Here is a 27,157-nt window from a genome sequence, read left to right on the forward strand (position 1 = left end):
TCCCACAGCAAAAAATGGGTTCAATGGGCGGAACTTTTATTATACATGAATTCAACTCATGCTATACTTACAATAACTGACAGAAATTTGGTTCGGAGTGGCGCACTCTGTGGAATTCCGGCGGCACATCGGCGGAGGTCAAAGAGGAAGACGAGGGGTGACTAGTGATAGGAACTGTTACAGGACTAACAGTGAGGTGCAGTGTAGTATTAGTATAGTTTTAGGGTTTAAGCTAAGGTTTAATTGTAAGTTAGTTTAAGGTCTAGGTTTAAGGTTGTTTGAGCATCTGTAAGCTCTCCACCGGAAACCGGTCACTCTCGACGAGAGGAATGTAACAGTAGTTAATAAACGAAATTTATTAACGTAATAGTACCTGCTTTTTTTAAACAAACAATTAAAATTAACAATACAAATAACGACAATAAAACTTTGAAGCAAAAGAATTGTTCTACGTGAAAGCATTCTATCTTAGGTTTGACAAAAAATAAAATTTCTTTTTTTACTACTCCAATCAAGGTGTGGTACGCACGACAAGTTTGAAGACCGCAATTAAGTAGGAATCTACCTCTATCTTGTCATCTAACCATGTGCCCTCCACACTACGAAAACTGCATCCCAGTTTATCAGAGCACTCAGGGAATCCTCAATTGAGGTACCGTCGATGACTGAATTTAAGCATGTCCTGTTTCAGATGGCGCTGTTTTCAACGCGACGGAATGAATGCAGAGGGCGCTGTGTGGGGGTGATTTATGTAAATTTGAACGTAATGATCTCTTCGACGCTTTTCACTGCAGCGGTCGTTTTCTGTATTTGTACAGTCGAAGAGAATAAATTGGATAAGACATGAAATGCGGCAAGGTACAGGTAGATAAGTTGTGGGATCGTAAAGATAATGAATGTAATAAAATTTAGTTTGTGGGTTACGTCGGATATAAAGTTTTCCCGGTGGAATATGTGACTTGAGCTATCAGGGAGTTCCCGTAAATCCCCACGCAGACAGACGCGTGAATGTCATTTAAACTGTCGGTATTAGCACCATCTGGTTTTGGCGGGTAACGTCACAGTATTAAATATTTGTGGTTTGCCTGTTCTGAATGGCAAAGCGGTTTGTTTTATGGTAGATCATCAACTGTCTATAAACTGGTCGTATTGAGATGAGCGGCATCAGGAAAGTATTAAGTAGTCGAAGTTTCAACAGTTGGGAGAGTGGATTAATTTGAAATATCGCTGAATTTCAATGAGGCTTCCTAAAGGATCAGGTCGGTCTCATCACAATTGCTAATAATAAATTTAAAATAACGTCTCAATCCTGCTGTGATGCACTGTCTGAATTTCAATAATGGATGAGGTTATTTACATTTTGAATGTTTATTAACGGGTCGCGGCCAGTTTTTCATATCGACTTCGAGGAGAGCAAAAGTAAGTCAGTCGGGAATTTGCAAATCGCTTATCAAGCGACTGCATGAAACTGTGTCAATTTAACAGCGTTATATGACGTCGCAGAAAAGGATGCAGTAAGGCGTCTACCGATCCAACAGGAACAGGGCGCAGAATCCCAATCTCGCACGGATTCTGCGTTGGACCAATATTCATCGAGAATGATATGAAATGTTCACCAGAAGGTAATATCGGTGGCAGTCCTGTTCTTTCGGTGGAAAGGCGCGTGTGCTTGTTTACGTAACAGCCGTTATCGGCGACGTTATCGGTAAGTCGCAACTGACAACTCACTAAAATATTATCAATTGCAAAAATTAAAATCTCTCTCGTTTTTTCTAAACTAAACTAGAAATCACATCTGCTCGAATCTGATTTTTTTACAACTTTTTCAGCAAACTCCACTTCGGACGGAGGAAATTTATGACACGTGCTCATTTACTTCACCATAATTCAAATCGCAATATTTTGATAAATGAAGGATTACAAGAAGTTTTCAAAGTTGATTTATAGGTGTGCGGTACCAATTTGAAGGGTTGTATAAGCGACCGGCAGCGCCAATTGGACCATTTATTAATCAGGGACGTCAAATTTGTCAAAATTTTTGAAACCCCAATTCCCATTTTTTAATACACTCCACTTTATTGATGATGCGGAGCATTAAAAGTTCTTAATTTAAAACTTGTCTGGCGATACTTGGATGACTTGGAAATTCATTTTTTTTTTCAAAAGGCCAATAAACCGAATGGAACTAACTCCAAGTGCACAAATTTCACGTTGTTATCTTAATTGAAGGCGCGGCGTTAAGCTCTGGGGGTGTGAAATTCATTTTTAAATTAATTAATTATGCGGTAATTAAGTTAGGTGCGTGTTTTTGCAGCAACATTTGTAAGTACAGTCAAATTAGCATACTTTCACACCACATCGAGAATTTTAAAGCCAATGTGCACACGGTTGGTTTAAATGGCGTTAAATATGATTTACATATAGTTTAGGAGAATATCCTCCTTTCATAGGCCCTGCTAAAGCGCGGAAAGTGCCAGCTGTTGGAACGGTAATCTTCAAAGAAAAAAACCTGCTGAATAAATGCATAATTAATTTTGAATAATTACGTGTTTAGCGTAATTGTTAGATGAGGCTGACACGACTTTAAACGCTTTTTTGCCTATAATGGAATCCAATAAATGTACAAAGCCGTTTAACTCTCCCAACACCACCGATTAATATTAATATTTATAATCGCTATTAATGAGCTGGATATTAATTACCTACTGTGAAAAAGTACCCCGTTCATTTCACCCCCTTTAAACAGTTTTAATTTAAACTTCTCCGATACCGATGCAGAGATTCTCTTAAATTTCTCTTTTTTATTCAGACTTCCGCGGATAGAAATGTTTTATGTTCCCTTTACACTAATTAAGTTAAGACAATGTTTATTTTAATCTTGGAACTTTGTATGCGCTTTGCCATACGTAACTGTCGGCACCAATCATCCGGAAGATGAAACAGCACGAATTAGCACAACGGTAACACCACGTTTAATGAAATATCCAAAAGGCTGACACCGCTGTCTTAATTAAGCTCATAACAAATTTTCCCTGCATAAATCTAGATTTTTTTCTTCAAGGCTTAAAGTTTACGTGGAAAAGCTCGAACAGAGATCACATCTGACCGAGTGATTATCACTTTTCAGAGCCACTAGGTCGATGTTTGATGTCTCCAGAAATTGACTCAAAAATGTGCTACAATATGTATTAGCAAAGTGGGCTCACGGTGGCTGTACGGTTTAAAAATTTAGAGAAACGGCCGGATGGTCACATTAGATTCTAAATTTTTCCTCATAACGACTAACATTCATAACAATTCGTGATGGAAGCCTTTAGTAAGACGATTAAGCGACCATTCGATAACGCAAACGTCGCTACGACGACCACTAAATAAATCTGATTCTTCTTCGAGAAATCACGTAAACAAAATGAAATGGAAAATTCGAAGCTTCCTTTCGTTTACACATATTTCAAGTTTTCGATTTTTTAATAAGAAACAAAGAATTTCATTTTAGTAATTCCATTATTATTATTTCGTTATTTACAAATACCGTTCCAGATATTTTCGGAGGAATCTCTTGCTAATGGATTATTTTTAATAACACTTGAGTTTGCTTTTCATTTCGGTCGAATAATATTAGCAACCGAGCGGAGCGATGTGTTGTTGAAGTAGTGATATGTGAGGCATATGAATTACAAATAAATATTTAACTTGGTCGTATCACGGAGAATTTTAATAAATATTTAATTGACAAACTTTTAGTCGTCCATTCTTGTTCGTTTTTACTTTTACTTTTAATAAACTACGTATATCTTACTTCTCTGGAACAAAATGCTGCCACTCTGTTAAACTATCGAGGGAATACGGTCGTGCGTTTTAATTGAATCAAATTTTAGAATATCTTGGTTCCGATATTGAATCAAATGCATGCGCGAATTTATGTCAGTTGGAAGTTATCGGGAGTTCTCTAGATAATAGAGTTTTTAGAAATGAAGTTATTGCGCTGCATATTCTATTCCACGTTGGCTAAATTATGGAAGTTCGTACTTCATTGTAGTTTGTAAATTAGAGCTGTTACTACTATAATTTATATGGGATAAATAAGCGCGCATCGGTCCTATTAACCGTTTTGTTGGTCGGTTTGTTGTCTTATCACTTATCAGAACGGCGATGATTTTTCAGCGGGCAAAATTCGCCGATTGATACCGTGCCTTCAAATAAATGCGGAATTAGAGCAGGCTGTGACTCACATATTTTGTCCAGTAACGGTTGGTTGGCACTGAGAGTCAATAGTTTTAAAGTGTATTCAAAAAACATCTGGACTGTCAAAATTAAAATTGCACTTGTTAGGTTGGTTAAATTACTAGTTATTTTCATATTTCCCGGTTGGTATCTATGATTTTGTAAAAAGGTTAAAATGGAAAATTCAAAACGAACTAGGGTGGTTTAAAATTAGTATAATAGAGTTGGCTCCATCCTAGTTCCTAGGGGCGTTTCTCGATTGATAATTGGCTGCACTGTTATTGTCAAAATTGCCGTTATCTGCGTTTAAATAAAATTGCTCATTAACAAAATGTTTCTAGAGTGAAAATAAAATATAAATATTATGTTAATTACAGCATGGTCAACAATGTTGGCAATGAAATAATTGAAAAATATGAGTGTTTTTTTTGTCTCGTAATTGGCACTGACCGGATGGCAGCTAAAATACAATAAATGTTGAAAATGTAAAATGTAAAAACCATTTGAATAAATAAAGTGTTACAAAAATGAACCTTTGCTGATAAATTTCAAATTTGCCTGTCAATATTGTCAAAGCTGACAACCGGAAATGCGTTTAGATTACAGTGGTACCAAAATCATTCAAATTTTCATTGTTACCAACAGATTCAGTCATTCTTGATCACTTCGTATTTAGATTTGCTTGCATTTACTTCAAAAAGTCTGTGAAAACCAGGCTGCCAAATCTAACTCTCAAAAACTCCCCTAGAAACCAGGATCAAACCTACTTTCTCTTATACAGTGAGTTTGTAAAGTTCGGAATAAATTCCATAAATTTCTGAGAAAAATTCTTGAACAGGTTAACTTTGTTTTTAAAAAGTGCATATTGTTCAGTACTTTGCTTATATTGACAGCTTGTCATCTCCTAATAATGATGTCATCAATAATTTTTTTAAATGACAACCCCCATTTTTTTCTTATTTTTCTGGAACGCCTTCGTACTAGCTAAACGATCAATGAAAAAAATTGACACCTTACATAACAATTCTTTTGAGAAAATGACAAATTTGACTTCAAAAAATTTAATTTAATTTTTAACTTAATTATTTTTTCAATAGATTTAGTTACAATGGAAGGTTTATTTTAATAGACCAAACAATTTAGAACGATTTGCGGTAGAGAATTCGCCCTGAAACGGAACAAATAAGCCCTGACATTATTGAGCGCAGTGTACAAAGTGTCGGTGAGTGCCAAATAGTTGGCGGGAGGCAATTTCAACATTTGCGTTAAATTTTATTGTTAATCTGAGATGTTTGTTTGATTTTGTTTGAGGTTAAGTTAAATTTTTTAAGTAAAATTTGTCATTTTCTCAAAAAAATTGTTATGTAAGGTATCAATTTTTTTCATTAGTCATTTAAGTACTAAGAAGGTCTACCAGAAAAAGATAAAAAAAGTGAGGGTTGTCATTTAAAAAAATTATTGATGACGTCATTATTAGGAGACGACAAGCTGTCAACTTAAATACCGTGTAAGTAACCTCTAGGAAATATGCTTTAAAACAAGGAAACCGCATTGGTGTACATTTTATAAAATATGATATACAAGGATGTATTTTTAAAGCGTAGAAGACTAAAAGCAATTTAAAAAAAATTGTACCTCAAAAATTAAAAATCATTTTATTTTTTGACATTTAAATATTTTTTCCGAGTTCTACATGAAGCTCGTGGTTAAAATTTTGCCGTGCATTTCAGGGCCAGCCTGTATAATTACAAAATATGCACTCAGATATGGAAAGCGATTTTCAATTTTCTTCTGATTAAGAATATGAAATATATTACTTTATTTTGGATGATTTTGGTTGTTGTTTAATTTGTTACCTGTTTTCAGTTTGTCATGTGTCACTTTCTGTTTTTTATAAATTGTATTAAATTGCTCCAGTTCTTTTGGTTGCTGCACTTCGCTTCAAGTGTTCGAAACAATGAATGATTCAAAACATTTTTAGTTCAATGATTAAAAACAAAAACATAACCTAAATATATTGTGTAACTTGATTTTGACGTGGGTACACTCCAACGAATTTTTTTTATACCCAAGTACAGTGAAAACAAACATTTTATTTAAAATTTAATTTTGACAGTCCAGGAGTTTTTTCAATTTACTTTATGTCACGATCAGAATAAACACGTGTATTATGCTGTCCAAGGTCACTGCTGTGCTGTCTAAAAATTGCATGTTGCCAACTTCATATAAAAATCACAGCCTACTCTAATTCCGGTAGTTTATTCAACATCGCATAAAGCAACATTAGTCAGCGGTATTTGTGTGCATTGACTTGTGCATTACCTGTATTGCATACGTGTATCCCTAGTCAGATTACAAATTGTTAGTGCATGGCGTGTCAGATAAGCGGTCGTAGATAAACAACAAACATACAGTGTTAGTCAGAGCGTTAGGAGCGCTCGGAATATTTGGTGGATGCGCCGGGTTCGTCCATTTCAAGAATTAGAATCGCGATAGTCCCCCCGAAAAAAGTGAACGCATCTGTCATTTGCCTTTCTTATCGTGTCTGCCAAGACCCGGTCGGTATCTGGTTTTGTGAAAGTCTTCGGTCGCGAAAGGAGTCAATATTAAACGGATTATTTCGTCTGGGTAATTGTGAGCGAGCTTTGGAATGAATTACCTTAACTCGATGGTTAGGACGAGATTGAAATTATAGGAGTTGTGTAATAAATCGCCGAGAATATTGTTTCAGGAGGTTAAATTTGTTGAACAAGGAGCGTAAAGGGAGTGTATAGGATCCTTAGGGTGAATTCGAAACCTTTTTGCGAAGGGGCGTGATACATCTAATGCATTAATTCCAGTCTCTCGCCTTTACTCCTTATACTCCTCGGCATTGATGGTACTTCGGAAGCAAGAGAAGGTGAAAGGGATTTTCAAGTGCATAAGCGAGAATAGTGGAATATTCAACTTGTTTCTTATTACGCGTTCGGCGACGTGCGATTAAAATTGATAATCAATGAGAAGCACTTCCAGATTACCGACTAATAAAGGACGAAGAGGCTTACATCCTACTTACTGATTTAATTAACGTCCTAATTGATTTGTGACGGGAATTTTGTTTATCAACCGGTTCGGATCGTCGAACATTAATAAATGAAAAGATAATGTCCCACCCCCAAAAAGGATCATGCCAAAACATGTGTGCAACTTGGGGTCAAGCAAACATACGCATCGGTCAATAATCGATAATGCCAGAACCAAAGATATATAAAATTTGTTCTATAAACATTCATCTCTCTTTGTTACCGGTGCAGCACGTCAAGGATAAGGTGATGCAGGATTTCAGTTCTGTCACCGTGAACTAATCAAAATCTGATAAACACACATTCACTTGATTCTTGTATCAGCCAAAACTGAAACAAACTCGTTCGTTCATTACATCAGACTTGACATTCGGCGCTTCAGAGCTTCGCGCTTGCAGTTCACCGCATAATATTCATGTCGTTTTATTTCATCAAAGTAGACATGTTAAAATATGGACGATGACGATGACGATGACATTAACAGTCGTTCGTAGCCACCTAGAATGTCTCTTTTTGTGTTTAATTTAACGACTTGACAAATTTAACCGGGGAAATAATCAGACAACATTTAAGTCTGAATAAGTGTCTTACAACTTTAAATTTGTTGCCTGAATTACTAAGAAAAGATACGGCCTAATTTCGGATTCGCCAAGTAACGTTTTACCGGTCTCGCCGTTTAGGCGCCAGGATCACAATTTAACTCCGAATTAATTTCTCTGTACATTTAAAATTAGCCAATGTTTAATTGAATGTACTGATGGTTTTTAATGATTGTGCGCAATTTTCATAATTAACTAATGTTTTCGTTTCACACTCGACGAGTTATTTAATTAAACCCTTAGTTAGGTGCCCGGCGCATCCACCGTTTCGTGACGTTACTTTTTGTAATAAAATTATCCCGAGCTAATTTTAACTTAGAACGGCAGACCTAATCGGCCTTTCTAAAAATGTATAATTTTGAGACATGGACGAGAAGGTTTCTTTGCTTTTAAATAATTTATGCGGGGAAGTTTTCGAGTATTCCGGCGCCTTCACCAATTTTTGTCTGTTCGACTGGGGTGGCCGAGTAATGTGTTTTTCGTTGTTCCAGATACTCATACAGAAGATTTCGAATCGTATTCGAGTTTGGTAAATTAGGTGAAAGGTGTCATTGTTGAAAGTCGGCGCATTAAATCAAAATGAAATATCCAATCCTGATCGCGTCTCTCTTTGTACTCCACGGGGTCCACTCGAGTGGCTCTTTATCGACTCAAAAACCGAATGTGACTCCAATATCTAGTACCGCTTCGACGACTCCGGGCAGTTCGACCCAAGGCGTCACGGAGAGCAAGGCGAATCCGGTTGGCAACAGTCCGGTCACTTCTCCGGCCCCGACTACAACAACATCGCCAAATTTGAACGTACTAAATGCCACAACCGAGATTACCGAGACTAGACCACAATATCCATCTCTGCACGGGGCCCTCACGTCCCTCGAAGAGAAGCTGGAGGCACTCGCTTGCGACTTGCCACTCCTACCCACCGAATATCGCATCTGGAAGGGAAACGAGACGCACGAACTTTTATTGCCGATAACGGTAAGTAGGTGCAAATAAACCATATCATAACATAATTCACGCGTCGCCGCAACAAATTCAGATATCATTTTCTGGCGACCATTTAATGCACCAATTAAAATGCAACGCAAACGTGTACACTGCAAATAACCTCGAATAAAAAAATCACAATTCGGAAAAGTAAATTTTAGTACGACGTAAACGTTCCAATGCTAGGCACGCTCGTTACAAAGCACAGATATCAAGATAGATGTTTTTGAACAAACAGGAACCTGTAACTGTTAAATGGTTAATTTTCTAGACAAAGGAAACGGTCACGCTGTTGTGACTTCCACCCGATTTTTTTTCCAACTTGGTCGAGATCACGTCAGTCAACTCTTTTCTGAACGTAATATTTACATTACATATGTGGTAGGCTACATTTTACAGCGCGAGGTTTTTAGATTTAAATATGACCGCGCAGCGGGAGTGTTTTAACAAAAACCGAGCATTAGCAATGTATTAATCTTTTTGTCCGACGAGCCATTACTTGTTTTCCAAATTTGAAAATTGTTGTAACCAATACTTTTGCAAAACCTGTCAAAGACCGGCATTTAATTAATGAAATGACAGAAAGTTGTCTATTATACCGATAATTGACACGCTTACGATTTACCCCATAAGATGGCGCCATCAGATTTTAGAAGAACGCAATTAATTTCTGTTCATTTTTGAAACAGAGCTGATCAATGGTAGCGGTATCTTGTCTTAGAATAAATGGACTGTTCTTGTGATATGTTAAAACATTTTTTGGAGGTTTCAGAAAGCTTAAAATTTTCTTGTTATTTTACACACTCCGTGCTGCAAAATGACAGATAGTTTGGTTAGTGTGTAAAAATCAAGATACCCTAGCTGTTCAAAATGTGTAAACATGTCATTTAGAGTTGAGGAGGCCAAAAATAAACATATTGAATTAGTAATGAAATCTTTTGCGTCGACCGAGTAAGGGTCGAAGAGCTCGAAGAAATATTTCTAACCCTAAATTTTGCTGGAAGAAAATCATTTTGAATAATTTATGAAACACGCTTAATTTGAAAGCGTCTCTTTAGAACGTCGAGTTGATTCTTTTATGATTTCTTCATAATTTTCGGTTTTTTTGTTGCCTAAAAAGTCATGTGTCACGTTTTTAAAACTCAACTTTTCTTCAAATTGTGGATCCTTTACAATTTTTCTAATTTGTGGTCCAACACATATGCCTTCTTTGAGTTTGGCATTTTGGCAGTTTGGAAACATTTGTCTAAGGTATTGAAAAGCAGCACTCTCTGTAACCAAAGCCTTGACAAATGTTTTTATTAATCCCAGCTTAATTTGCAATGGGGTAGTAATAGCTCTTTACAATCGAGGTGGGGAAGTTACATTTTGCAGCGCGAAGTTTAATTGCAAAATGTTTCACACACAAGGTATGTATAATGCTTTTTAGCCAACGTTTTTTAATTTAAAATGTTAAAAACAATTTTCGAATTTTAATGGAACGCACCCAAGAGTTGTCAAATATAAGGTAGAACCAACAGATGGCGCTGCTATTTTGATTTCTTTTAGATTTTATTTTCTAAAAGTAATGGAATTCAAAATGTATACTTACATATTGTTCTCCTGAAACTCAGCTTCATTAATTTAAAATTGTGTATTTCTTCGACGTTTCTAAAGTTTAAAAACAAAAATTATTTACTTTGCCGCATATTATGTGAGAAAAATTCATCGTCGCACAGTTGCCGTAAAAACAAAGTTTCATGTGACGTGAACAGTGCGTATTTGCAAAGTTTCCATCACAGGAGACCAAAAAACCTTTTTATGATTCACTAAAGGTACATTCTTTATGTTAGCTTGTCCTGGGACAAATTCTTCTATTTGGGGTCAATCTTTCACTCTGAAAATAGACAGATGACAGATACTTTCTTTTTAAGGTGAAATGCCACAGCTCACTCAGCTATTTAATTTCAGAAAGCGACATATTTTTTATTACTTTTACTGATAGGTATTAATTGCTTTTTTCAACACACATGTTTATTACATAGTTTTAATGAAAAACGGAAATGTGACGTGCTATAGAATTTTCTTCAAATTTTTTGAGTTTAGTACATACAATTGGACAAAAAAGAACCATTTTTTCTCAGTCACAAAGTGGCTGTTGACTAGTGAATTGGTGTTCGGTCTTTTGATTCACAAGTGTTAATCAAGTGTTTTAAATACGACGAGTAATAATGGGCCTTACAAACATTGAAACGCAACCAGTTATACATGTTCATCGCCTTCCAGGATCATTTATATTTATTTAAAGAAAAATAAAACAGTTGGTTTTAGTTTTTTTTTTTTAATTTGACATCAAGTTGACATCTAAATTAATGTACATTTTTTAGGTTGTTTTTATTTAAACACAAATACATAATAGATGTCACGTAATGACAACTGAAAATTGTCTTAATAAAAGCAGACTTGGATTCAATAAAAAATAAAAAGATCAGATTCAGATATGGAAAGCTGTTTTCTTCTGATTCAGAATATGAAATAGATTCGTTTATTTTGGATGATTTTGGTTGTTGTTTAATTTGTTAATTGTTTTCAGTTTGTTGTGTGTCACCATCTGTTTTTTATAAATTGTATTAAATTGCTCCAGTTCTTTTAGTTGCTGCATTTCGCTTCAAGTGTTCGAAGCAATGAATGATTCAAAACATTTTTAGCTCAATGATGAAAAATGAAAACATAACCTAAATATATTTTGTAACTAGATTTTGACGTGGGTACACTCTAACGAAAATTTTTTATACCCACGTACAGTCAAAACAAACATTTAAAATTTAACTTTGACAGTCCAGGAGTTTCAATTTACTTTATGTCACGATCAGAATAAATACGTGTATTATGCTGCCCAAGGTCACTGCTGTGCTGTCTAAAAATTGCATGTTGTCAACTTCATATAAAAATCACAGTCTACTATTTTATTCAGCATCGCTAAAGCAACATCTACGCGATATTAGTCAGCGGTATTTGTGTGTGCATTGATTTGTGCATTACCTGCATTGCATGCGTGTATCCTTATCAGATTACAAATTGTTAGTGCATGGCGAATAAAAAAAAATCACAATTCGGAAAGGTAAATTTTAGTACGAGGTAAACGTTCCAAAGCACAGACATCAAGATACATGTTTTTGAACAAACAGGAACCTGTAATTGTTAAACGGTTAATTTTGTAGACAAAGCAACGGTGACGCTGTTATGACATTTTAATTTTTTCCAACTTGGTTGAGATCACGTCAGTCAACTCTTTTCTGAACGTAAATAAACATATTGAATTAGTAATGAAATGTTTTGCGTCGACCGAGTAAGGGTCGAACAGCTCGAAGAAATATTTCTAACCGTAAATTTTGCGGGAAGAAAATAATTTTGAATAATTTATGAATCGCGCTTAATTTGAAAGCGTCGAGTCTTTCACATTCTGAGAGATGTCGAAGAATCGAACTTGTGCCGTGTGAGATCGAGCATCATCCTGGAAAAGTGAATTGGTGATTCGCTAAAAACACAATTTGATTTGCGATCAAGTGAAAGGCTTGATTTGACATTTCTTTCGGCAATATTTGTTCCCTTTTGTGCGTTCGAGTTGTGAATTTAGGGATGAACACAAAAGTGAAATCACATTTGGCGTAATTGATCTGCACAAAGGCGTATCGGTAATTAAAATAATACTTTCACGTTTCGCCAACTCCAGTTGTCATTATTTTGGGTAGTTCGCCGAAGGCGACGAAACTCCCTCAACCACACTGTTTTTAATACAACATCCGCAGAATCTATAACACCGTATTCTCCGCAGCGTTTAACATTGTGAGTTGCCACGAAAACGAAACTGCCTCTGAGGCTTTGGTTTTGCCTTCTATAAATTAAACGCTTCGGTTTGTGTGCGGTTTCTGTTTCCTTCCATTAAATTTTTCCGAGGAGAAAGTCGACAAATGCATTTCCTGGCGAGAATTCTTAAAAGTTCGCCCCTGCGAGAAGTGGAGAGTTCACGACCGATTTTCGGTTGACGAGTGAAGCGTCGATTCGTTTTATATCTAATTAACAGCAATTAACGAAAAATGGAAGCCGTAATCCCCGTTGTAATGTCAGACAACCGCTGTGAATGGGAGTTGAATCCACAAACTTCGGCATTTAATCCAACACTTTACCAACGGGCATAACGAGATAGCGCGATAATCTTCGTGCCAACTAGTCTACTGATAGCAAGGTAGAGATATCAAAGATTGTGGCTTTCAGTTTCTCTCAAAGAGCTTTTTTCGTTTCCGGTTGCGGTTGCTCTGTTGTTGTGTTGAAACGAGCTTATAATTTTGCTCTTGTCAAAACCAGATTCTAATAATTAAAATAACATAAACCAAACCTACGCTTAACTATTCCATTTAATTAGTTCGGGAATTTTCCACCAATTCACGGTTTTATTTTAATTAACTGCGGTTATAGAACTTAACGTTGCTCACAAGAACACACGCCTCGAGTAATTGGGTTTGTGCCGTTCACCCCTAAATTTTCTTTGAACCACAATAAGTTGCCGCTTTTATTTTTATACTGTTAGCCGAGTTCAAACACAATAATTCCATTATTTATTGCTTTTGATGCCAATCTAACAATAGTTTACCACTTCATTTGACACGACCAAATTGACTTCTGCTATTGTCAAGCTCAAGGAAATCCTGCTTGTTTACGTTTTTTTTTTCAATTTTTGTCTTAACAAAGAATTTAATTTGCTACCGTTCAGATCGAGGATTTGAAAACCTTAATTATCGAAAAACAGACGCTCAAATGTTTTATTAGGATTTGAATTTTTAGGTTTTTAATTTACCGAAACGGAGCCACAATTGGGAAATTAATTCAATTTGGTGGTTAAATAGAATGAAAAATAATAACACGAAATGAAAAATGTTGATTTTGGTAAAGATAATAACACGACCCAAAGAGTGGAAAATTGGAAATTCGCTTATAAATAAATAATGTAATTAATTATTGAAACGAAAATAAAAATACGCAGAGGAAGAACGAACGATCGATGACGTTTTATTGGAAGTTTACGTATTTTTTTTAATTTCAAAATCGTTATTGAGAAATTAAACAACAAAGTGAAATTTTAGAGTTTGTTGAAAATTATTGCGAAAAATGTTTTTGTATTTTAATTAATCTGGAAATTACGTTAGTCAAATATTGGTGTAACCGCAAAAGTTAATAATGTAGGAAGGTGCTTTTATGAACTTTCTTATAATGTAGCCAAATTTCGCGTAAAGTTGGCTCAAGATTTGTTGTTGTTAACAAGTTTATAATTAAAATATACAAGACGTTAAGGAAAATTAATTTACAATTAAGGTGTGTAAATCTATGAAAAGAGGGAATAATAAAGCGACAAAAAATCCGTTTAAATTGAGAACTGAAGGTATAAATTTAGAATAATCGCCTTTGTCAGGTTAAGATTTTGTCGTCTCATTTTCATAATTCATTTGAATTCTTTCGTTAATGGTGTGACAGACGTAAGACGGATTGTTTTGAAGAATTACCAGTTTAGTTAATTTTTGCACGAGTCTCTCAGAAGCTGCGACATATTGATTGAATGTTTAAAGTTTTACAATAAATAATTTTACTTGTCAGAAGTTTCCGTAAAGGGTTGGCTTCTGCTGACACAGACAAATTGCAAATGCATTCAGATTTCGCTCCTTTATTGTTAACATTTAAATGATTACGGAATGGTTTATTAACGGTAATTGATGACTTTTCACAATAAATTAAAAATATTTCATTTTGTTCGGCACGTAATTTTCTTTTCCCCTACTTTGTCGGTCCACCCTCGACTCGACAAATATAATTTCACTTTTATTTGTTGTTTACCCATTCACCTTGATCAAAGGTATTTGACGATTTTAAAATACACGTTTGGCTTCAGTAACAACTGACATCGAAAATTTTGTCTGACAGATTATTAATTTGCCGAGATTAAACCACAAATGGAAGTCTTTGAAGTATTTTGTATTGTTGTTTGTTTTACATTTTCGACAAAATTTTCAATACCTTTTTAGCCCTTTCCTGTCTTTCACACACACATTTGAACTTGATCAAAATGCTTTGATGAAAGATAAAAGGTGTGGTAATTGATTTTAACAAAAAACACGATATCGGCAACAATATCCGTAAGATATTTCTTCATTTATACCTCAATTGCAGAAGTACATAATTAATTATTATCTTTCCTTAAAACTACATATACTGATAAAATATGGTTAATAATTTTGAGAATAATTTCCTTAAATATCATTCATTATTTCATGGCAAAATTGAAATGAATCAGTATCTACGAGTTTGAACAGTTTTTCTGAAACATATTGTATACATGGTGTTATTGAAATTTGTGACCAAATTTTAACCACGAACTACTGAATTCGTGTAGAACTTGGAAAAAATATTTAAAATCATTCAATGTCAAAAAATAAAATGACATTTTGCGCTACAATTTTTTTTTTTTTGTTTTTAGTCTTCTATGTTGTCCCACAACCTCGTAGGTAAAAATTCCGCACATTTTAAAAATTCACCCTGTATATCATATTTTATAAAATGTACGCCAATGCGAAGTAACCTCTATAAACAGGGTGTTTATCATATTTGATAAAACGTACACTAATGCGGTTTTCTTGTTTTAAAGGATATTTCCTAGAGGTTACTTCGCATTGGCGTACATTTTATAAAATATGATATACACGGTGTATTTTTTAAATGTGCCGAAATTTTACCTACGAAGTCGTGGGACAACGTAGAAGACTAAAAACAATTAAAAAAAACTAAACAACTGTAATTTTATTTTTTGACAGAATTTTTTAAATACATATATACTTTTCCGAGTTCTACACGAAGCCAGTCTGCTCGTGGTTAAAATTTGGTCACGCATTTCAATAACACCCTGTATAATAACTTCATGAATGTGAAATTGTATAATTTATTTACATCACGGGCAAATAAAATACACAAATAAACAAATGATTTTTTGCATTATTTATTCAATGTTTATTAATTATTATTTAATAATTTTCTTCTTCGAACGGTTGGACGGTTTTTTCTTAATTGTGAAATAATGTAAACACGAAAAAGTTTTACAAGTCTGTTGAGTTATGAATATTAATTTAATTAAGATGTTTAAAATAAATTTATTCAGTGGAAATTTTCAGTTTATTGTCGAATATGACTCTCTGTTGAAATTCTTATTGAGACGTTCATATTAATTCCATAGAGAAGAAGCAAAGGAAATTATTAAAGTTTATTGCTTTTAAATTGAATATTAATTCCGTTTCAAAGTTCTTTAAATTTTGCACCTTTGCAGAACTGAAAGCTTAACTTGAAATGATTGTTTTTTGTGTTTTGCTCGACGGAAATACTATTTGGAATTTATAGTTTTATGTAAGTCGAGCGGAACTCGGTCGATACGTACGTTAAACGAATAAGAAAGAAGAAATTATGAAAATTTTTAACTCTTAATTACAGAGTCTATGAGTCTAAGTTACTTTAGAGAAAACTGAAAGTCTAAAAATGAATTATAATGAAAATTATGAGCCCAGTGTGGACTTTTATGAGGTTATTTTTCTTCCATTACGATCGGACTTGTACAAAACTTTTTAACAAAGTTGTGCTTCATCAAGACGACATTTGCATCGGTAATCTATACTTTGCAATTTCTTCGTACAGCTTTAAAAGCAGTTCGATGAAAAACGTGAACTTTGAAATAAAAGCTGAATTTTTAACGTCACAGGAAATCATTGATTTAGGAATAATTAACAAGCGATTATTTTTTAATTTGGGATTTATCCCGAACGAATCGAATTTTTTTAATTGGAAGAATTCCTTCGCAAACAATTTATCTCCCGACGAATTTAGACGGGAGAAATCTTGATAACTTAATATTCATATGTCACGTTTCCTCCAGAGTTGCACGTAAATACCGCAATAAAATATATTCCTCGTTGCTGATGAGCGAATAAAATCTTCCAACGAATAAACAACGTTGAAGGGGGCGTATGTTAAAAACTATTTTATCTGGAAAGTTTTATTTGGTTTTAAGATCATCCATCATGAGCGTTCTGGGACGTTACGTGTCAGAAACCCTCAAACGGCGGTCAGGTTTGAAAATTAATCCTGTCAGGCGCGCCCCTAAACAGGATAACCATTTAAATGAAAAATAACCCCTACTACTTTACTACTAGTAAGGCCCGTTCAGAACACTTTTTTTTTAAGGGCTCTGACTTGTTTTTAAAGCATATTAAAAAAGACTTCGGCTCATGGTCCTGTTCAGCACAATAGTTAAAATATTAAAAGTCCGTTGATATGATAAAAATTCGAATTGAGAGGGGCGAAATTATAAAGGAGAGATACCAGTGCAGATTAGAGGAGAGGGCTTTGGTCAGCCGTGTTTCGTTTTTTTTTGGTCTTTGGTGTTGGTTGGAGGTGAGATCGGTGCGGGACTGTGAAAGGGGCTGAAACGGCGAGAAAAGGGTGTGGAGACATCGAGGGTCCGAAGAGAGTGAGGCTGGAAGAAGAGTCCAGGAAGTCCAAATCCAGACGCCGAGGAGCGGATTTGCGGATCCCCGATGGAAGGTTCGCAGAGAACCAAACGCCGGAGTGCGGAGTCAGATTCCACGCCCGGATGTCGTCGTCCACCGTGGGCCCGAGGAAGTCCCCGAGGAACGTCCAGGTCTCCAGAGACGTCGACCGCCCCGTGACGTGATAGACAAATTTTTAGTTTTTTTTTGTTCGGGTTTGAGTTATCGGTCTGCTGGTGACCTCGCCTGCAAACCTACGGTCAGACCAATAACAGTTTTTTGTAAGAGTTCTTGTTACTTTATTTCTTTATCTTTTGTGTCTTCGTCCGCCGCGCGATTTCTTCCTCTTTTAAAATTTTTCTTTTCTTTTGAGAAACGAGGTGAGGCCCGAGGGAACGGTCCCACCGATCGTGGGCGGCGTAGAAGAATAGCGTCGATGACGATATCGGGCTTCGCTTTCGGTTCCCCCTTTTTGTTTTTGATTTTTGTTTTTGAATCCCATTTACTTTTCTAACTAAATCCAGAACACTCATTTGATCAAATGTCCCCAAGCTCTATATCCCAAAGTTGTTTCATTAGCTGCTAATAAATTAAGTCATTCCTTTTCGATGTTATTCAGAAGTATTGAGGAGATGAAATTAGAAGACAGCAAGTCAAGTATATGGTAAACTTTAATATAAAATCCACCAAATAGTTTAAAAATACAAGACAGAAATTTTAAAAATTAATACTTACACGTAAAATATCATTGTTTGCCCTGCAATTAAATTTAAATATAATTTTCTAGAGAATGTTTCCGTTTCTATTTGATTAGTTATTTATAAACAATCTTTACAATTTTCAAGTAAAAACTTGTAGAAGGTGGTTAATATTTTATCAAAAGTATTGAGTCCCAAAATATATCATACTTTTATAAAAAGTTACAAAATACAAATAAGTTTTTGTTTGAAACATATGGTGATAATAAAAACAGTTCAACTTGAAGTTTTTTTTTACCGATTTCTCTATGTCCAAACACTAATTGTGAAAAAATTTCACAAATATGGAATGGACCGTCGTCATTGTTACCAAAATACTGGATTTCATTATATTCACAGTCACAAAGAACGCCGTAACTTATAACATAAGACGGACCATTATCAACAGTCATGATAAGACTTATGGCTGGTTTCATTATATTTGTACCTTGCGGTTTAGCAGCATCAAGTCTTCTAACCAGTTGTTTGGCATAATGTCCCCCTTCATACTGACGATGTACGTCTTGAAATTTATAAGCCACCCTCCAGCGACAGGGCGTCTTTCCAGGACATTTTTGCGCTGCCACGTTGCCACAAACAATTCCGGTAAACAATTTTGTTCGAATATTTGCCTTGCTCTGGCTATTGTGTGGTGGTTATAGTCAACACAAGGAATGCAGTTTTTTGTCTTTGACCACATTTACCCCATAAGGAATTTAAGCGTATTTTTGCAACAGCTCTCTTTCCAGGATTATTTTCTATTTTACCCAATTCAATACCTAGATTTTCTTTTACAGCTTTTCTATATTCTTCTTCTGATTCAAAATTATCTCTCCATTCACTTGTCTCTAACTTTATTTTCATAAATGCTTTTACATATCCTTTAAACAAATAACTCGATTTTTTCTCAAAATGCCAAACTTCATCAATAGTTATTATTTTGTAACCAATGCGGCTTCCTTGTTTTAAAGCATATTTCTTATAGGTTACTTCGCATTGGCGTACATTTTATAAAACATGATATACAGGGTGTATTTTTAAAATGTGCCGAAATTTTACCATTTTAGTGGAAAATCTCTCCAATTTTTTTTTGGAATTAAACATCGTTTTTCGGCAAAATGGTAGATAGAAAAGTTGTTCCTTTTGACGAGTTCTATTACCAGTTAAAATTAATGCACCTATTTCAGAAACACCCTCTATATTATATTCTTTTAAACAGATACCATGTTGTTTAAATGAGGCTTCGCTGATTTTTTTGCTCTATAAATAACGGAAGCATTGGATTTAGTAGTAAATAAAGAATAACATATTATTAATATTGCAAAAGGAGAAACTACTGGGCCAGGAAATGTTATGAAATTAACCCTAACTGAAGAAACCGAAGATCGTGAATTTTTTGGCGTTCTTTGGCTGTGCCAACTGGTGAACCTTCGGTGAAATTTTTAGATTTGTTTAATACTGTTTCATACTTACTTATTAAAAAAAATTAAAGATTAAAAATCAAACGAAATGCTTTTTGTTTTAGGTCAAATGGAGACAAGTCCACACAAGTGTTATTTCACTATCTATTTAAGCATGTTTTGTAGGTAGTGTATTTTACGAGGCCAATTTTCGTTTTTGCTCTGATCATTTCGCATATAGTCACCTTCTCGGACAATTTATCTTGTGGTCGGTTATTCAGCTCCGAACAAAAATTTTTATCTGCCACATTTAATATCGCAACAACATAAAATGAAACTGTAAAACCTGTAACGGATGCTTTTGAATTGCGACGTCCATAAACCAATATTGTATCATAAACATGCAACTCAAACATGATTAATCTTTCAAACAGCATATTTCATGAATATAGAAATACGTAAAAGGAAATAAATTATGAAAATTCATATATATCTTAGAGTGTAGCTCTCGTAAGTCGATATAAAACTCTTAAAATATACATGGTGCAGTATTTCTTCTCTGAATACGCGATCGTCGAAGATTGGAGGGAAATGAAGCCCTCCAAAAGATTCCACTCCACTCAGAAACGGGATGGGACTCTAATAAAGTCTAATTTCTTCATTCGTCATAAATTATTACGAAAATACAATGTTAATCTTCTCATAAATTCGACTCGAATCACTTCAAAAGATTTGTTTCAATATTGAAAGCTCCAACATACAGGAATCTATATTTTCTCTCAAGGATTTTTCTTGCTTCAGCCATTGTTCCCCTGGAAATACAAGATATTTGTTTCAGTATTTTCATGTAATTTTTTACGTGTCCCCGGATAGGTGAAACAACTTGTAAAAGATAAAAAACTCTCGATTAAAATTTTCATTTTCTGGGGTTCAGCCCTGCTTGGTTAAACATTCGAATATAATTTTAGTTTTGAAAAATCAAGTATGCGTTGGAAATTTAAAAAAAAACGATTTTTTGGTAGAGTAAAGTGCGTTTTATGTGGCAAGTACGACAAAAAGTTATTAAGAAAAGTTGTTTAGAATGAACATCTACACCAAATTTCAAAATCATCGGTCAACTATGATTTTCCATTTTTTTAATGTTTATTTTACAAATCAAAGAATTTTATTTTTAACAGTTCTTTTATACAAAAATTCACGCTTAGGTTATTACTACAAGTTACTGGCTTAACACTAATAAGTTATAATTAAATAAAAGTACGTTAAAACCTTAGATTAAATGGAAAATAGAATGTTTTACAGAAAGCCGATATATCTCTTAATTTTATTTATCTAACGAACAATCATCCTAAATGTGTTATTGTAAGCAAACTTAATTAATTGGGGTCACATTTCGTACAATTTAAGCTCGGTACAAATGTAAATCATTCGCATTTAACAACATTTAATTACCGTACATTATACAGGGTGTTATTGAAAGTTGTACAGATATTTTAACCACGAGCTACTGGCTTCATGTAGAACTCAGAAAAAATATTAAAAAAATTTTATGTCAAAAAATAAAACGACATTTAATTTTTGAGGTATGATTTTTTTTCATTGCTTTTAGTCTTCTACGTTGTCTCACAACCTCGTAGGTAAAATTTCGGCACATTTTAAAAATACACCCTGTATATCATATTTTATAAAACGTATATCAATGCGGTTTCCTTGTTTTAAAGCATATTTCTTATAGGTCATTTAGAAGTTTGGGGTTAGATTTACAACTGCCTATTTGACATTACCGTTTCAAAATTCATAAATACAGTAGCGTCCGGATATAGTGAACTTGAAAAACTGGTTCACTATATCCGAGGTTCACTAAAAAGGAAAATAAAATTTCTAATGTTGATTATACGTTTAACATAATACAGTGTGGAAATTACTTATGGAATTAATTCAGTAATTTCAAAACAAATGACTTGACGAAAACATTGAAACGGTCAATTTTGATTTCTCATAATGCTTATTTTAAGTTGCTTCACTTGTTCATGACGTCATCCATTTTTGAGCCATGACGTCCCCCACTTTTTTCTTCTCTTTCTGATAGATCTTCCTACTACGTAAACCATGAATTAAAAAAATTGTTACCTTACATGACAATTTTTTTGAGAAAATAACAAATTTTACTTGAAAAATTTAATTTACCTAATTTTTAATGTAAAAATTTTAATTGACCTCAAACAAAAACAAACAAACATGTAAGGTTAACAATAAAATGTAACGCAAATGTTGAAATTACCCCCCCGGCAACTCACACAGAAGTGTAAACACTGTACACCGCGCTCAATAATGTCAGGGCTGCTTTGTTCAATTTCAACGCGAATTCTCTGTCGTAACTCTCCTGAAGTGTTTGGTCTATTAAAGTAAACCCTCTATTTTAAATAACCACATAGAAAAGAAATTTGTAGCCACACGAGTGGCTCCGGGTGGTAAGTTCTGTTGACATTTTAAAAAATACTGAATTTTTATATTTTACGCGGAAGGAAAGAATAATTTTATATTTGAAAGTGCCGTCAGGTGTTTACGCTACACGTGTGATGCTATAATTTATTCATTACTTATTGTTTTCGTTATGCTGTGCTATTTGTGCCATTAAATATTAATTGGATATAACGGAGGTTCTTCGTGTGTGATATAATATTTACGTATTCCTTTGAGTAGCTTTTCATCATATTGTATGCTGGGGCAGATATTCGAGGCAAGCTTGCTTTTTAAAAACGTAACTTAATCAGTTTTCTCTGTAGTGGGGACTACATTTCTGTCTATGGTTATTAATATTTCATTTAATGAGGTTTGTTTCAACTGCTCTTTTTAGTCTCGTGTTTCCACAAATTTTCTTCTATCCCATTTCTAACAAACGATAATGCGGGAGAGTCCGGTGGGGGTGATGGATTTAGCGTGTTTTGGTGGATTTTTCGTAAATTTATAAACCGACTAGGAGCTTTTTTAAATTAAATAAATTTAATTCGGATTCCAGCAAAAGAAAGCTTAGCAGGGAAACCGGTTTATTCCGGGGGTGTTACAATTAATGTGTTTTTAAATTAGTGTGGATTATTTCTCTCCACTCTATCCCTTATAAATGCAAATTGTGTTTCATGATCTTTGATGGTTTCAACAACAATACGTAATCAACATCCCCAGGTGAGAAAAGGGAGGCGGTATTGTCGTTCCATTTCATCCAAATTCCGCGTCCGTCCAAAATTAAAATTTACTTCTTTCAACAGCAAACCTGAAGAAGACCATGACGTGACTGGTAACTTGTACAAAGAGAAACAGCTTCGCTTGCACCGCAGGTATGCGAAACTGAACGTATGTGGGGAACGTTATAATGTAGGGTGCCCAGAGGTGCTTATTTATGGGAGAGGCTCTGCCCTTCAGAAATCGCCTCTCAAATGTTTTTTATTTCCTACAACCCCGGATTCTTTCGGTAATCTCGATATTACCGACCATATGACATGTAAAAATCTCGTAAAGTTTTTTATTGTTGTGATTTATATCTAAGATGGCGCCATCCGCCATTTAATACAGTAATCTTCCTGTGGGCGATCCGAACCGGATCGTTTAATTCCGGAGAGTAAATCCGGGAAATTAGGAAATTTTCTTGCGATTTAACCTGATTTATGTTTGAAATAATAATTTAAGGAAATCCCCTCTATCTGTTAAACCTTAAGGTAATATTTGGTGGAATGTTTGGAAGGCCAGTTGCAATTTATTCTATTTCGTGCAAACGGTTTTGGGGCAATAAACAGGAAATTTAATTTAAATATAGCTTAGCATAAATCATTAACTAGCCTGGCAACTATACAACTTCGTTGGGCTTTAGTGTCTGTGTCGACATTGTTCCTCATACATCAAGATTCCAGGAGCTTGTAGCATAAATTAGCCCTATAAAATACCGGATATCCATGAACAACACGAAACTTGGAATCTGCGTTAATACTAAGAAACATGGGTGCTTTGAAATGGTTGTAAGTATACCTGGTGTTACAAGTTCATTAGAAATCCTACAATAACAGTGGTAATTAAACGAAAACAATTGCTAATTTAACTCGAACATGCTAAATTTAGGTACTTAATTTCCTCGGCATTCCCTAAATTTCAAATAAAATAAAGCCCAGTACTGAAGGACATTTGTTTCAATTAAATTACCTTCCAAGAAATTGAAATCACAACAAATAAAACCACGGTTCCCATTTGGGTTAACTCGATTAGTGACATGCAACGGGTGAAACAGAAACCACAAATCAAATATTGTGTTTCGCAACACACCAAACTGTCACAAGGACTCTAATTTTCTTCTTATGCAATCTCCTTTTCCTTAATTTGAACCGTCGCGCTCTTTTAGCCTGCCAACAATTAACCGAACCTCAAGTGCCCTCGCTCAAATAAAATACTAAGTCCTACACCACTAAACACTCCAAAACAGCTCCACAAAATCAGTTAATAACTTTAGATAAGTTTAAATTAGTTAAAGCATTTAAAATTATTAACACTCGAAGTTGCGAATGATTTACTCGCTGGAATTCGCAGACTTCATTAATTATTTTGTTTTTGCCGATCCTTTATTTATATCCGAACTTATTTACCGGCTGAGATGTTTTCTCGGTGATTTTGACAACTCAAACAAAACTGACCTGCCGACTTATCTCCCGATTTATTTAGCTTTTTTATTAATGTGGTAAACAATATTAATAGGAATGGTTGAACAAGTATTCGATCGAGATTGGATTTGAGATTTAATTAGTTCAGCTGTCACGGAACTACACCGTTCCGATGAATGATGAGATCAAACAAGATTGAAATCGGTCTACGGCTGTCTGATGGACAGCTCGATTCATTAATTTACTTTTTACGTATAAATTAATTATCCCCCTGTTTCTTAATTGGCTTTGTTGTATGTGCTAGAACAGTTCTTTAAAAGACAAATTGACTGTTGCAAATTATCCGAAAACAATTTTTCGATCAACCGGAAGAACACATTCAAATCCAAACAAAAAACTTCATCTGCAAATATTTTTTCTGTAAGAATAAATTAAGCAGATGATCAGGTAAATCAGTTGTTCGCAGCTCACGTAAAGCAGTAGAAAATAAAAACATAGTAAACAGAAGCTTTGTGCCAAAGGTCATTTTTGCCCTCCTCAACTCTAAATGACACATTTTGAACAGCTACGGTATCTTGATTTTTACACACTAATCAAGCTATCTGTCATTTTACCGCACGGAGTGTGTAAAATACAACGAAAGTGTTAAGCTTTCAGGGACCTCCAAAAAAACTGTTACCTTATCATAAATAAAGTCCATTTATACTAAGACAAGATACCGCTACCATTGATCCGTTCAGTTTTCGAAAATGAACATAATTTAATTGTTTTCTTCTGCAAAATTGTGAATTGTGTTGGCGCCATCTTGTGGTATAAATCGTAAGCATATCAGTTATAGGTATAATAGATAACTTTCTGGTATTTTATTAATCAAATGTGAGTCTTTGACAGGTTTTGCAAAATTATTGGTTACAACAAATTTCAAATTTGAGAAAACGAGTTGTCGGCCAAAAAGATTAATATCGCGCGTTCACATGAAATCCTGGTCTGGGAAGGCGTTGAAAACCGTCAATTGTTGTGCGGCGGGAAATTCAATCTTTACACTGTTCTAAACGGTTTAATTTTTTCAACGCCTACTCAGCCCAGGATTTCATTTGAACGCCCGATACATTACTAATGCGGTAGGCATTTTGCATCGCTCGGTTTTTGTTAAAACACTCCCGCTGCGCGGTCGTGCTTCAATCTAAAAACCTAGCGCTGTAAAATGTAGCCTACCGCATTTGTAATGTAAATAACTATTAATAACTCAACAAATTAATACGGCAACAAATTTTAATTAAAAAATAGCGTAAAAAAGAAATAGAAACAGTAAATCGTTAGTTTCCTTTAAGGCGGCCTTACACCAAGGCAACAATTGGCAACATGTTGCCTGCAACATTTTTTAGTAATGTTGCCGGACATTACTAAAAAATGTTGAAGGCAACATGTTGCTAATTGTTGCCTTGGTGTAAGGCCGCCTTTACATATTTAAATTATCGCACTTTTTTTGACTGTCATCAATTATAAGACTTTTTTTGTTTTGCAGTTAGTGCTACTTAAATTTTTATTGAACTTTGTGCAAATGGGACTCTCAAGAGAACAAAAGTTTTGTGGAAGGTAAAATAACAAGACCTAATTTTTTTTATCGGATTTTTCATTTTCTCGAAAACTTTTTGCTTTGACAATTTTACAAGTTGAATTTAGACATTTTTATTCTGGTTACACCCGAAAGCTTTAGCCCAAATATCAACGAGTAAAATTGTTTATTAAGTGAAAATTGGGAAATTTATCAGACATAAAAAATTAGGTCCTGCTATTTTTGGCAAGATTAATTCCAGAATACAAACTTTAACGTTAATTATTTATTTATAATACCTACAGTAAAAACACAATCACTTTTGACAGATGACAGAGTAGTAGGACGTTTTTATCGCGATAAACTTTTTTGAGTGGATGAAAGCAAGGGCTGTGATTGGCTGAACACGCACGTTTGATGTATGTCGGAATTAATCACAGTTAATAAACACGAAAAGTTTGTATTTTTCAATACAAATACGTCCGGTTTCAGAGCTAAACAAAATTTGTGAGGGTAGGATTTAGCCAACAACCTAACCTGAAAGTGTGATATTCATAATTTATCGAATTTATTCTACATATTTAAAAAGCGGGAAATCAAGAGTGCTACCTCATATTTTGATTTTTAACGAAACGTCTTTCTTAGCTTAATCGTACACATATACGTATACTTGCTATACACAGTCGTTTTATTGGTTGCCTACCTCTCGAAAAATCTATTATTAATTAATTAATTATTCTGGAATAATTGTTGCTTACAATTACAGGAAACGTCCGTAAACTTTGCCTAAATCGAAAACTTTTTTTCAAGGTTAACATCAACACCGTTGCTTTAAAACTAACGTTTCTTTGACATTTCATCTAAAAATCTGCTTCCCAGTGGCGTTCTTAGGAGTGTAAAATGGTGCTCTTATGTATTTTATAATTTTTTTCCATTATCACATAATAATAATAATGATAATAAAATGCAGAATTATCTAAAATTCATTATAAAGTAGCATTTGCGCTACGACCTGATCGATAATTTGCAACGCCTGCTCTGATTTGTTTTTTTTTTTGTACACTTAACTGATCAATGAGACTGTTATTAATTTTTATGGTGGTCCTTTAATTTTGTCTAGAAGTGTATTTCTTATGCTTAAAAATTTTACTAAAGATCGTTAGTTACGACTTCCAAGGTAGTACTTTTGATCTTTTACTTTTTCAGTTCACCGAACTTCAGCGTCTGAGGAAGCTTCAGGAATAGAATCTTGAATGTGTTTTCTTGTCGTGAAGTGCACATTCACATTTTCCTGATTAGCATAATTGGTGATTTTAATTCCCAGAACCGCACAACAAATTATACTGACATTTCATATTTACGAATTTACTCAAACTTGTCTTCGTCCAAGAT

General features: G+C 34.5%; 1 protein-coding gene across 3 annotated transcripts in view; it reads left to right on the forward strand.

Moving 5' to 3' along the window:
• Positions 1–1,574: 1,574 nt before the first annotated feature.
• Positions 1,575–27,157, forward strand: part of LOC138140199 (delta and Notch-like epidermal growth factor-related receptor) — a 59,133-nt gene continuing 33,550 nt past the window's right edge. The window contains exons 1-2 of one of the 3 annotated variants that reach the window (XM_069061016.1): positions 1,575–1,705; positions 8,377–8,863. In XM_069061016.1, coding sequence (XP_068917117.1) covers positions 8,465–8,863 — 399 coding nt within the window. In that variant the 5' untranslated portion in view covers positions 1,575–1,705; positions 8,377–8,464. Of the gene's footprint in view, positions 1,706–8,376; positions 8,864–23,438; positions 23,578–27,157 lie in introns of those variants that run through there. The other 2 variants (XM_069061018.1, XM_069061017.1) reach the window with 2 other exon arrangements.

The sequence above is a fragment of the Tenebrio molitor genome, chromosome X (assembly GCF_963966145.1).
Source record: "Tenebrio molitor chromosome X, icTenMoli1.1, whole genome shotgun sequence".
NCBI lineage: Eukaryota > Metazoa > Arthropoda > Insecta > Coleoptera > Tenebrionidae > Tenebrio > Tenebrio molitor.